General features: G+C 47.2%; 1 protein-coding gene and 1 long non-coding RNA gene across 3 annotated transcripts; both read right to left on the minus strand.

Moving 5' to 3' along the window:
- Positions 1 to 972: 972 nt before the first annotated feature.
- Positions 973 to 4,409, minus strand: LOC124666698. 2 transcript variants are annotated; one of them, XR_006990990.1, is made up of 3 exons: positions 3,930 to 4,409; positions 3,423 to 3,492; positions 973 to 2,980 (listed from the first exon to the last, which is right to left on the minus strand). It is a non-coding gene; the product is annotated as an uncharacterized LOC124666698 (long non-coding RNA). The 2 variants fall into 2 exon arrangements; XR_006990991.1 differs by having other exon boundaries at positions 973 to 3,246.
- Positions 4,410 to 11,128: 6,719 nt separating this feature from the next.
- Positions 11,129 to 13,585, minus strand: LOC124662225 (increased DNA methylation 1-like). The gene is made up of 7 exons (XM_047200088.1): positions 13,090 to 13,585; positions 12,918 to 12,991; positions 12,506 to 12,738; positions 12,331 to 12,417; positions 11,814 to 11,913; positions 11,544 to 11,707; positions 11,129 to 11,456 (listed from the first exon to the last, which is right to left on the minus strand). Exons 1-7 carry the CDS (start codon positions 13,583 to 13,585, stop codon positions 11,129 to 11,131), a joined length of 1,482 nt encoding a protein of 493 aa, XP_047056044.1.
- Between the last annotated feature and the right edge of the window lie 334 nt (positions 13,586 to 13,919).

The following is a 13,919-nucleotide window of genomic DNA, read 5'->3' on the forward strand; positions in this document are numbered from 1 at the left end:
ATGTTTGCTTGAAAGATGATAGTTCTAAGACAACACACATATATCAGGATTGAAAAAATAATGGACCAGCAATACTTTTTGCAAGACAAGAATGATAAAATTTGGTCATCACATCTCCCTGATTTTTCTTTTCAAGAATAGGTGACCTTCCCCATTTAAGTAAAGGAAAAACTGTAAATGATATGACTTACAGCAAAAAGAAGCTGAGCATGTTTCTTTCGTGAAACATACCATCTTGGTAAGGTCTCCTGAATGTCATACAGTCCTATCACTTGATAAGGACATACATTTTCTGCATTGAGGTATTCAATGGAAGTGCATGTCCGACAATGGAAAATGCAACATAGAAAACGATAAAGCAAATTGGACACCGACCTGGTATCTTCTTTCTAAAGTTCAAAAGGTCAGCGCATTGTCGAGACTGCCACCACTAAAGAATTTGTCTGTTTTTCACAATTACCAATCCTCAAACAACAAAAAATGGTGGCAATGAGATAATGATCATTATGGAAATTTCAGATTCAGGTAAATAAACATGAAATCTCAGTCTGGAATGCTTATGTACCCATTGCAAAGAATTATTCACACAAAATTATTGTGTTTCAACGAGTGAAGATATTTCTTGAACATATGCTTTAATTATCCAAAGTTCCCGCAAAATTAAAACTTGCACACTCTTTAATTACATTCTTTCCATTGAACCATTGCACTGTGCTCCCATCAAAATTATTAGACGCATCAGACCAAACTAACTTTTAGTTCCAGTGATATGGATAGATTAGCTTCCTGCTAAGCTGCAAGTGTCCTAGTCCATCTGCTTCTACTTACCTCCAGGAATTCCTTGTTCACTTTCCTTAGCAGAGGGATACGGCTGGCCCAAACATGTTAACACTGGAATAACAACACTTGATCAACAAAACAAGCAATCTTGAGGTGACCTCCTTGCAATAACAAAATGTGCGATTGCCGTTAGTTGCTACAGTTCATCAAGTTTATTTCTTCCAATAAATATAATATCCATGGGAAATCCATGTTCACAACAAGTTATACACATAGCCACATGAACATAAAAGAAATCTATTTCGAAATTAGTACCTAACCTGATAATTCACTGCCCTTCATCATTGGTCTGCATATTTCGAACTTCTGCCTCTAGTTCTAAAGCCAGCCTAGGGCTCTGCTACCGCGGCAGCTGCGTTATGCTTCCCTTCTTTGCGCCGACGACTCACCACACCACGGGACGGCGTCTCCCTGCAGTGCCCCGTCGCTGCCCTTTACTTCTCTGTTGCTCCTGCGTTGCGTCCCTGTTGCCATCGTTGTGGACTCATCGCGGCAGCGCGTCCGCACGGCCATGTGATGCTAACGATGAGGACCTGCATAACGCGCCCGTCGTGGCACGACGGTGTCTTCCACCCGCTGTCATCCATTTCCCACTTCAATTAGCCACTGCCGCCACTGGGTACAAATAGCCAGGTACTTGGGTTGTTCCCAAATCTCAATCGACATTCTCTTTAGGTGCATGGTCACTAAATCAAAATCTATGCAACATGAGCATATTCAGTTCTAGTGTGATAAGCATTAGTAAGGGAACAAATAGGCTCTGATTAAAGAACGCACTCAATAATGTATATTGGCCAAGTAACAGTTTCCTTCTCTAGGATTTTTTTAATTCAGTTAGCTAGAAGAATCATGCAAAAAAGAGTGCCCCCTATTCATTAGGTTCAGCTTCTCCATGTCAAAAAAAAAAAATCATTGTGCACAAGTTCAAATATCACTTGGAGATAAAAAAAGGAGAGGTAATTAATATTCAGAAAGAAATAGTGGTTGAAAAATTTATGTTACCCATTCCCTCTTATTAAAGACAAGTATTTGATTATACAGAAAGAAACTTATTGGACAATGACAGCAATGTAAATCTAACTCTGTTGTCCTAGTATTTGGCACCGACATTGTTTCAAAAAAAAATATGAGAGAATCATAATCATGCAACAACAACAACAACAACAACAACAAGACCTAATGAAAGAAACACTTGCTTAGCATCTTAAAATTGCGCAGCAATGCACAAATCTACGACAAAAATATGAGAGAGGCAAGTGCAAAAAGAAGTCCATTCTCCATCTGGTACCAAATCCTATTACAGAAAGCAAGCATTCATCTTAGAAAGATGCAAATATGTATGAAAAGGCTACATTATTTTGTAATAATCCTTCCAACTGATGTGTCATAGGCAGTTGAACTAAGTAACCAGACATAAATTAATTGGACAAATCAAATCATTGATCTCTTACTTTTGTAATAATAACATTAATAAGATAATCTATTGTTACGTTATTCTCTTTCCTAGCACAGGTCCTACATAAACCAAATTGAGGTCAGTTAAAAGCGACCATAGGGAGATAGCTTAGATTCTCCACGGAACCACACATCCCTGTCCATGATCATGCTCTGCCAAATAACTTCCCAAAGCTGAACTGCAGTACTCCACACACACATATCTAAAACTTGGCACTCAACTGACCATCTGAGTTTGTTATCGCAATTACAAAAATTCCTTGCAGTTAAATTTTGATTTCACTGATTCTGAAGCAAACATTCAACTTCAACTTAGAAGGATATCATCATGTCTTCTTGCAACTCCCAACGGTTGACATGACGCCACAAGAATAATTTCAAATCCTAATTTACCCGATTCTTTCTGTTATGTGTCCATTTTTGCACAAGTACTTTGATTTGAAATTATATGAAAATAATCACACAGAGACTGGCAGAAAAAAAACTGGAAGATTCTCACCTTTTTCTGCAAAACTCCAACATGGGACTGAAATACCGTGACACTACTTGAGCATTGCAAACATTGAATCCCCGTTTGCCTTCCGCTTCTCCATATCATCCAGCTCATCCACTCGTTAAGAAGCCTCTCAAAGAAATTTTGAAGAGAAGTTCATATAAGGCGTCGTGCCCAGACATCTCCTGGAAACTACAAAAATATTTAAGAAAATATGGATGGTATATAAATTTAATAAAAATGACAATTGATCAATATAGCAGTTGCGAATATTTATTTGAAGTAGACACTTCCGCAATTATTATTATTCTTTACATTTCATGTCACAATGAGAAGAGAAGCTCTCTAAAAATAGAGAAAACAAAAATTGTCACATTAAATAATCTTGAGAGGCTATGACCTTCCGGTCTCGCCAAGATTTTTACTCTTTATAATTTGGGAGTCCTGTTTGTGCCACCCTAGAAAAACAGATACATTAGGCCTTATATAATTAAAACAACGGCAATATAAAAATGTACATTGTCACTTCACTTGAACAGAAACTTTTCAATCATAGTCTGAATGTGGAAATGATGAAATGTAAGAGCATACAAAGACAAAATCAATGTAAAAGGAATGTGTTCCAAAATTTTACCTCTGTTATACATAACAACAGCCACGTACTGGTTGTGCAGGACACCGCTTTAGTACCTTTGTGCCTTTATCTGTGTGGATGGTAAAAGAATGTGAGAAGATTTACTGGTTATAGAATACAATGGTTTCAACGAATCAATCTCAATATGCACAACCAAGATATATAAGCTTCATAGAGAGGATCAAGTAAGCTGCAGGTTGAAATAAAACGCAGCAATTCCATCATGTCCTTGCAGTCACAGTAAGCAAGCATTCAACTTAAAATGACAATTAACCACCGCATGTAGTGCAGCATACAAAGATAGCAACACACGGGCAAGTTACAGCTGGTAAGCATTCAAACAAACTGATAAGTGCATCGCAATTCATACACTCACATATTCAAGCAAGTCTCGATCTAACAAGATAATTAACCACGGCATGTAGTGCAGCATGGATCCACTAAATAAAATATTCACTCATGCCTCTAATTAATCTAATCAAGCAAAAAGAGAAATTAGACACTTACGTGATGTTGGTCTTCTTCATAGCACGGATGGCATGGGACCCAAGATCTGTAGCAGCAAGAACTCTGCTTGATGTAGTGGAGGCACGGAGTGGTGGGCGAACATCCAGAACGCGCCTACGGATTAGGCCGCTCCCTAGATCCAGGAGGGCTACTGAGCCGCCAACGGCCTTGGCTCCGGCCAGGCTCCCTGGATGCTGGAGGTCGAAGACCACTCCCTCAGTGGCGTCTCCTCCAGCCTAGATCCCTGGATGCTGAACGTCCCATTACTGAGCTCTCCGCGGCCTCTGCTCCGACTTGTGGCAGCTGGTTGTCGAGGGCGACGGACTACATCTCGCCGCGCGTCCTCGAGATGGGAAATAGACAACAACGGCGGCATGTGGAGGCAGGAGGCGGGCATGGGATGGGGGTCGCGCGGGTGGAAGAGGACCAGATCGCGTGGGGGGAGGCAGAGGCGGCTAGGGTTGGACATGATAGACATGAGATGGGGGTCGTGGGGTAGAGAAGAGCGAACCGGGGGTGCGACCGCTGGAAGAAGGAGTGTGGGCCTGGCCCATGTAGGTGGATGCGCTCGAGCGGAAGGTCCACGAGCGGGACGAGGAAGATTTTGACGTAGTGAGAGGCACAACGACCAAAAGGACGACCAAAGTAGGGCGAGAAGGGGGAACATGTTCCTTCTTTTTAAGTAGTAGAGATTGTAGATCTGAAGAGTTCGAAACCTCTTTACGGGATATCTTCGCAGTTGGAAGATACAGTGAGTAATATTTTTTCCCAAACATGGGTGATAGCGTGATCTGCGATTGGATCCACCTACCTAGAGGGACGGAACCAGAAAAGTAACACAAGGGGGACCAATTGCATGTAAAATTTATTGGCAGGGGCCATATAAGTAAATTTAGGCAACTTGCAGGTCAAATATATAGATTAACCAAGATTTTTTAACAAAAAAAAAATACCATGAGGGGGGCCATGGCCCCAGCCAGCGCTCCGTCCCTGCCTACCTAGATGTTTTGTATTCTTACAACTATTTAGTACTTGTCACGTGTTTCATTGGTTCTTGATTGTAGTAACTACACTAGTACGACTGTGTGCATTCTAGCTATGCAGAGACCGGGTCTGTTGCTTAAAGTAATAAACCGTTCATTATAAAAAAAGACCTGAAGAGTTCTCACATATATGCTAGTGAATGCAAGAACATCAAAAGTTACCTTCTTCATCTGCTTCATCTGCGCATCTTTAAATCTCAGGTTAAAGCAGACACCGCTATGGACGAATGCAACAAAACGGTTCAGCACAAACTCGGACTTCCTTGGTTGCCAACCATTGCACGTTTATGTGCAAACAGGGAATCATGAGTATTGATAGATGAAGTAGAAAGATAAGAGGAGCCCAGTGGCATGATCGCCTACATGACAAATACCAAACGAACGTAGCTAAGCATTAACACATCAATGAATTACCACATTCACATCCGTAAGCATAAGCACATCAATGAATACCACATTCACACATCAACATCCTTAAGCATTAGCACATCAACGAACTACCACATTCACACATCCTTAAGCATTAGGACATCAATGAACTACTAGATAAGAAAGACCGGCCTTATAGTCAGAGGAGCCACACACAACACCGAGGTTGGGGAAGCAGGAGACCGTGGCAAAGAAGCAGGCAACACAACCGTCCCCGTGCTAGAGTCAGATGCAACTTCGACAACCATCCCTGTGGTAGAGTCAGATGCAACCTCGACAACCGTCCCCATGGTAGAGTCAGATCCAACTACGACCGACGACGAAGGAATGGCCTACAATGAATTCTATCAGATCCCCCTGTGTACCCAAAAATTTAAGATATAAGACTAGGCTTTCCAAAATCTTACAAAAACCAGAGCGATCGACACAAATGAAAAAGACGACAAGTCGTGGCCAGTCACCGCCGCAACAATCAACGCCGCCACCGCCAGCCTCGCTGACCGTGCGGGTGAGGACTAGCTAGCCATGTCGCTAGATCGGGAAGAGTGGATGAGCTCGAAGTGAAGGGGGGTGGGAGATTTGGAATTAGAATTGGCGGTGAGAGACCGCCCCTATATATGGTGGCTAAATTTGGAGGGCGGTGACCGAATTCATCCCTCCAATTTTTTGCTATTTCGTGCGAGCTTGCGCCATCTCCCCTTAGTGGCTCTGCAGGATTCCAAAAAATGGGCTTTCAGATGCCAGCTCTCCCGTACGGTCATGCACACAGATGCCGGAATGATTATGCCTAGAGAGCGGCCGGCACAACAACAAAAATTGGTCGCAAGAGAGACATATAGACTAATGAACTCTAGATCTATTCTATCTTTCGTCTCTTTTTTAAGCCTGGGAGAAGAGGCACCAACCGAATAGCACGCGTTGGGAGACACGACACACGTCGAGCATGCATACGCACACCGATACATACCAAGTAAAAATTAACTATTCGATAAAACAAGTTTCTAATTCGAACTTGATCCACACGACCTAACGTGGGTGCATATTTGCATGGCGAAGCGGCTGGCGTGAGAGGATGAGAAATGCGTGTGGACTCCTTCTCTTCCCACTCATTTACTGCAGCTAGAAGGGCTTTCTTTTATAAGTTATTTCAACTATCTATCAACTAGTAACTAGTAATGTGTTGCTAACTTTATCCCCATAACCCCTAGTTGCCATGGTAGATGAGATTTTGAGATTTCATCAAATAGCTTATATGGCTGCCTACACTGGCTTGTCCTTGTCCATATAAAGCGAACACTTTGTTTCAGGAAATCTTCATACGTCTAGTTATCTTTTTGAAACCATCGTTATTGAAATATACATCATTTGAATCATCCGAATGGGACAACACATTGTGGGTATTAAAATGAATGATTTTGCTTTGCAAACCTAACTTTGGGGTATTTCACCGATTTTGTACCCGAACCGAACCACTCTTAAAAACCAACAAATATTCACCCATTGCTTTTCCCGTTGCCAAGTTGATCTTGTACTTACATGCATGGGTGTAGGTATTTATTATGTCACCCTTCATTTATTTCTCGAGATTCGTGCTCACTATGGTAGATGAAAAGGTTCCTTTCTCTGTCATCTTTTCATCTGAATCTCAAAAGACAATAGACGGTGACGGAAACATCCATACCTATGCGTGTAAGTACAAAAGTATCTCCCGTTGCATTTGATATATATTTGTGAATTGGGTTTTAATTTCTTTTGCATTTTTGGGTTGTTTTGATGGCATGTTTGCAATTCTTTAATCGAATCTCCATCTATGAAGCATGTGTAACAATTTAAGGGCATTCGCAGTGAAAAATTGATTTTAGATCCCAAGTTCCATGGATTTTATAGAAAAGTTAAATGTTTATTTTTTACCGATACCAGGTATAAGTGGCAAACTATGTTACTCCGTACTATAGAACTATACTAGTTCGCAAAACATTTAATCTAATCAGATGCCATGCTAGCATGGTCAAGCTAGCTGCTGCCACTGTTGGGCATCATCATGGCCGGCCACGAGGACGAGAGGGTATCGTCGTCGAAGGTAACTTGTGCTGCTCTTCACTTCTCTTCCGGGCAATTGCAAATCCGTGTTGTCTTTCATTGCCGGCGTACTTGGCGAACGGTCCGGCCTTCGCCTGGAAGCGGAAGCGCTCCACTTGCACCTCCACGGACGGCTTCTGGTCCTCCTGGCTCGTCACCTCCTCCGGCCTCCGCACGACGGCGTCCTCGCCGATCACCACCGCCGTCTTCCCCGTCGCGGCGTCCCTGTACGCGCACCTCACCGTGACAAGCCGTGTCACGTCGTCGTCATCGTCCGCGCTGGCGCTCAGCACGTTCACGAACAGCAGGAACGCCGTCTCCTCGCCGGCAACGAGGTCGCCGAGGCGCACCAAGCCGCCGCGGCCGTTCGCGACGACGCAGCTCTCGTGGCGGCCGGACGACTTGATGGCCCGGACGCGCACGTCGGGGTGCGGGCAAGACACAGCGATCCACGCCTCCCGCACGGCGGCGACGCCGGGGGCCTTGGCACGGACCAGCACGGCGAAGCTGTCGCGGGCGCGGACCCTCGCGACGGCCGGGAGCTCGCAGTGCGTGTTGAGGACGATCGGCGGTCCTGGTGCTTCTTGGACGGCGGGGAGCACGCGGGTCTGTACGAAGAACGGCGGCGCGGAGATGGAGAAGCCAGATTTGCTGGGTTTAGGGCTCGGGCTCGCCGTGGCCGGAGGAGGCGCCTGTCCGAACAGTCTTGGTCGTCGCTCTTGCTCCGACGACGTCTGCGTGGGCGGGTAGCTGAAGAAGAAGGGCGTCGTGCTCCGAGCAGGTCTGCATGAGCCGGCGTGGGCGTGAACCAGGGGTCGACGCACGAGGCTCTCCATGGAACGTGTCGTGTTCTGTTGCACGAGGCTCTCCATGAATTTGTAGGGAACCGATGGACCGAATCCGGCACGGTTTCACGAGCGCGCGCGCGTGCCGCCGACGCTAACTAGGCTTGGTAAACAAAATTGTGCCCAACATGACGCGACACGCAGAGAACGAACGACCATTGATTTACCGTCAATCGTCACGCACTATATTAACAAACGCCCATTGATTTATTGATGATAGAATTAGAGCTTGATCGGTGGCACTCGGCTCTGCGTCGTCAATGTCTTTTCCGGCGATCGAGCCGCGCTTTCTGCCAGACAAAGCATCATCCCAACGAGAAAATCCAAAGTTCGCAACGGAGAGACCTCCGTTAGCAAAATCATCTTTTCGGAGAACCCTTCCTCAAGCGGCTGCATCCTTGCCGCGATGACCACAAGGTGCAAGGTAGCGCTATGCAGGATCAGCTGCCCGGACGCTGGGTGGACGGTACCACGATCTACCGCGGACTTCTGCAACGAGCAGCTCACGGACATCGCCTTTTGCAATAGCATGCTATATGCCCTTACTACACATGGTGAACTATACAGCTTCGTGATTGGCATGAAACGGAAAAGAGCTGCGGTGGTCACCTCCATGCGCCGCATACGTATCGAAATGGGCATCTCGAGTGAGTGTTGGGGGAAATCCCATGACAAATACATCTTCGAGCTACACGGCAAGCTCGCCATAGCTCTCAAGTTCTCGCCGAGGAGTTACTGTTGCAGTGATCACTCTTTTAGGGTATTTGAGCTCGACGACATCGAATACAAATCGACGGAGGTGACGAGTTTGGGTGACCATGCCTTATTCTTGGGGCCAGCGTGCTGCAAGGCGGTACACATGCCCGTCACGGGTGAGTGCAACAGGGTGCGGAGAAACCACATCTACTACTGTGAGCAACAATTATGTCCACAAGATGAGATAGATTGCTTAGAATGGTTGGGCCTCGGTAGTACCACTGTGTACTACGGAAAAAACGAAGGTGCGAATCACTTACACGGGATCGCGTCATGGGGATACCATTCCGGTTACGATGATGAGAGTGATGGTTGTATTTGGATTTTCCCTCCTGAGTACTAGTTTCAAGTTCATGCATGTATCATGAGCAGATGAGCTTATGATACTAGGGAGTAGTGTTCTTGTTTTTCAAACTTATGTTACAAGGTTATAAAGGAGCTGTCTCATCTGGTTGTAGTACGTGATCAAAGTTACATCTAGTTTTTCTCTAATTTTTCTCGACAACCAAGCAACCTGAAGTGATCAACACTGCATCGAACTATGATCAAGCACACAGACGAAGCATGAATCTATCTTGATGACCCGACAGCGCTTCCACGTGACCGATTACATTATATATAGATGGTGGCAGAACTCTGACAACACTCCGAGAAGAAGAAGGAAAGAGATCTCTGTGGCGGTCCTTCGGCTAGGGCAGGGGCAAGGGGAAGGGTGGCACAGTGGTGGTGATGGCCAGCGGTGTTTGGGCGGTGGCGGCGCGTGGAGGTGAGCAACGCTAGGGTTTTGAGAGGGGCCGTGCGTCTTGTGCTTTACCCGGCTCCTCATCTCACTTTATATAGTAGGCAGGCCGTCCTATGGGGGGAAGACCTTTCTCCCAAACCGACAAGGGGGGAGATTCCACCTTGTGGACTCCTCCCTCCATTGATGCATCGACTAAGGAGGGCCCATGCCGCCCTTGCCCATGGTGCCCCTTCGAGCCTTCCCCTTCCAACCTTCCGTGACAACTTATATTTGGACTCGTCTGAAGTATTCCTAGACCCTTCGTACAACCTACAAAACCACTTTCCTTCTTATCTTCATTCACACTCACATTCTAAATGTCGCTAAAACCTTAAGGGTGTGACCCTATGTGGACATGTCCAGAACAACCTTCCATGATAATGATCGATGTCGAGCGATTGATTATCGCGATGATCCCCACATATAGCCCAAAGATCTTAGTCTTGTCAACCTTATGTATTACTATTTGATAAAACCCTAGGTTATCCTCATTTCTTGGCATGTTCTCTTTACTCATTCCATCTCATCGATGTTCTTGTGACGTAACAACTTAGTCACGTTTCTAGCCAGACGACGACAAACAACATGATACATGAGTGGGCCTAGAGTGCATCTCTCCATTGCCGGAGCAGCAATTCCAATGATCACAGATCATGACACTATGCCATTTTTATGTAGCCCAAAATTCCCATTATTTCTAATTTGATATTTTGGATGTTTGTGAAATACATACTGCATATATATGCAGATTTTTTGTCGGATTTTTTGGAACTCAGAAAAGTGGTTTTTAATTTTATTTTTAAGAAGGGAACACTGATGCCTATGTACACCAAATTTCCATTCATTTGATTTGTAAAATATAGTATATGTATATGGTGTCCTTTACCGCAGCGTGGGGTGACATAAACAGTGAGCCTAGAAACTTGAAATTACTGGCTAACGAAACCTGGAACCGATCGCTGCAACATCAACTGAATTTGTTCCGCTCACTCTTTTTAATCTCTCTCACCAGACAAAGAAGTTATTGGAAAGTTCATACCGTGCCGAGCTTCTCGTTCAGAAACATATGCATCCCCAAACTAAGTCCAAGCCACGTATGTAACCTTGGAATGTCAAAATTCCAGAGTGACCAGTTTGCATTATTTTTTGGCCTTCTCGGGCAACAACATAACGGAACCAAGTCGCAGCAAATTTCGCTGTCAAAGACCAATAGTCGCAGCAAATTCTTCAGCACTCTCAGTCATCGCGCACCAAGGGCAAGATAATTCACTTGTTGACGCCGAGCCGTAGACTGCTGCTGCGCGCGGCCGCGGAGTAGCTCGACATCTGGAACACCTTGCTGCTGCAGCCACCGCCCGAGCCACCCACAGCCTCGCCGCCGCAGGACTGCCGGCCGCTGGCGCCACCACCAGCAGAGCTCCTCCCCGGGATAGCACCGCCGCCCACGAGACCCCTCACCGCGGTGCTGAGGGGATCCACACCGAGCGGCCGCGGGGAGTAGGCAATCCCGGCGACGAGGTCAGTGAAGCTGCAGACCGGCCAGCTCATCTCCAGGAACGCCAGCTCGTCCTCGCTCATCGGCGGCGCCGCCGGTGCCGCCTGGGCCTGCTTCTCAGCTTCTGCCTGCTGCTTCGAGGATGTGGATGACGCGGCGAGGGCGGCGGTGTTTGGGATGATGTGTTTCTGGAGCAGGGTGGTGCCGGTGACGACAACCGTGCTGAGCCTGTTGGCTTCCTCCCTGAGCCGCGGTTCCACGGGCGCGAAGCCGAATGACCGCTTCCATGTGTCGACCACCTCGGCCACCGCTGGGATCAGCAGGTTCTCCACCTGCAACGTCGACAGCACCTGAAGAAATGTTCTGTCGTCAGTGGAGAACTTACATGTGATCTCTGAACGCCCAAAGTGAAATTATCTGGCTTTTCGAAGTTGTACAGATAGATCTCTGAACCACCTGCTCGATGGCGTTGACAAGGCGACGCATCATTCCTTGCCTCTGGTAGTGCGGCAGCGTGCCCGCGAACGGCATCTCCGCCAATTTGCTACCATGAAACCTGCAAATTCAGTTTGAGAGATGTAAGCATCTTAGCTATAGACAATTAAGTACTCTCTCAACTCTATGTGTAACTCGGAATCTCTGCTGCCTCTACTTTGGTAGCTTTAAAACTCTAGGATTGCCGACCCACATCAAACTACGTCACCCTCCAAAGTTACAAGCCAAATAGTCACACAATGCTCAAGCAAATTACAAGCCAAATATTCCATAACTTTGATTGTTGAAAAAATGATGCTTGAAAACAGAACAGCTAAATATATGGCGAGCCCCAACGGTTGACGGGAAGAGGCTCATACATCCGCAGGCCTATCTCAACCTTGTCGTCACCATTCATATCGAACACAGTGAACAGAACAACACAAAGAATTCTTTTTTCTTTACGAAAACAGAGTTTCGGAACCCTTGACATACATACCTGAGCAATGCCACCGAGATGATCTCCGCGTCCTTCTCCAGGACCATGGTGTAGAACCCATCGTAGCTCAGCCGCTTGAACTCCGATCTGCTCAACAACATTGTACAGAACATTCCAAAAATTCACAACAGAGCTCTGAACCTTGATTTGCCTGACAGAGAAAGGTTCAGCTTACCCTAGGCTGAACACAGCTTGGCGCAGCATGTCGATGCCAGTCCGCCGGTCCTTCACGGGGTTGAAGCACTCGTCCAGCACGCCCAACGCTACCACAAGCTTCGCGTTGCACTCCAGCACGGCGATGGAGTCCATCGCGGAGGAGTCCTTCTGAATCTTCAACAGGGACCAGGAGAAGCCATCTCCAACAGCGGTGTTGCTGGCTCCAACAATCTCTGACAGCTTCGCGGCCATCTGAGATCAATACACACCATCAGTGCTAGTATTTCCGCGTCGGTATAACAATAATATTAACGAATTGAACTTCAGTGAAAGAGTTTCTGGAAAAATATTTTATGCAGTTGTTAATCATGAACAATACTTGCATTGTTTGCTCTGTAACCATGATGTGTGTACGATGGAGATTGTCTCACCTTCTTGCAGGTTTCGCTACAGTAGGGGCCGATCTCGTGGCCAGCGAACAGCGATGGGCGGCAGTGTTGGTGATCTGCAGAGCAGTTGTCAGTGCAGTAGTTTTCATCAGTTTTCTTCTCCAGGGACACACTAGAAGATCAATCATGGTCATGGTCATGGTAGACTGCTTACGTTTGCGAGCGCACTGCTGGCACGTGGCCAGGTCGCCGTCGGTGGCAAGGCACACAAAGCACCGGCAGTAGTGGCAGACCCAGGATCCCTTGGGGACCTGCACGCTGAGGCACTCTGGGTGGAACGTGGACGGGCAGCTGTCGCAGCACAACAGCTGTCCGCCGTCCGCGCAGATGCCGCACGCGTCGTCGCTCCGATCACCGCCCCCACCATTGGTGCCCTTTAGAGCAAGAGGTCCCTTCCTGTTCTGCCTGGAGTTGGCACTGCCATTGCCATTGGCGGCGAGCAGCTTCTTCTTGGTCTGCGCGCTTCTCTGCCTATCCTGCTCCAGCGCCGCCTTCATCTTCTGCTCCGCACGGAACGTCCTCACGTGCTCCTTCTCCCACGCCTCCTGCACGCATCGCAGCAGCGGCTTGCCTGACATGAGAAGGAGCCGCTCCCACACCGGCTGCAAGGTCTCAGCGCCGGCGTGAGACGTGAATGCTGGGAGCGGCATGGCGGTGTCACAGCAGCTGCACTGGATGCCAGCCCTGGTGACCGTGCCGGTGACGACCTTACCATTGCTGTTGTTGCCAGTGGCGGCCAGCTCCGGACCCGGCACATAGAAGACTTTCTCTTTCTCCTTGAGCACCCCAACATCGATCAGCCATGTTAGTATGGTGTGCTTCTTTGCTCGCGCTGCCACCACTGTGCTGCTGCTGCTGTTCCTCCTGGCGATGAGGCTGCACCGGGTTGCAGCGCTTGTCGGCGCCGTCAATGCCGGCATGGGTGCTGCACCGGACGCCGCGCTCTTCCTCTTCCTGCCTTTGCCCGGCGGCGGCGCCAGGGAG

This window comes from Lolium rigidum, chromosome 6, assembly GCF_022539505.1.
Source record: "Lolium rigidum isolate FL_2022 chromosome 6, APGP_CSIRO_Lrig_0.1, whole genome shotgun sequence".
Classification (NCBI taxonomy): domain Eukaryota; kingdom Viridiplantae; phylum Streptophyta; class Magnoliopsida; order Poales; family Poaceae; genus Lolium; species Lolium rigidum.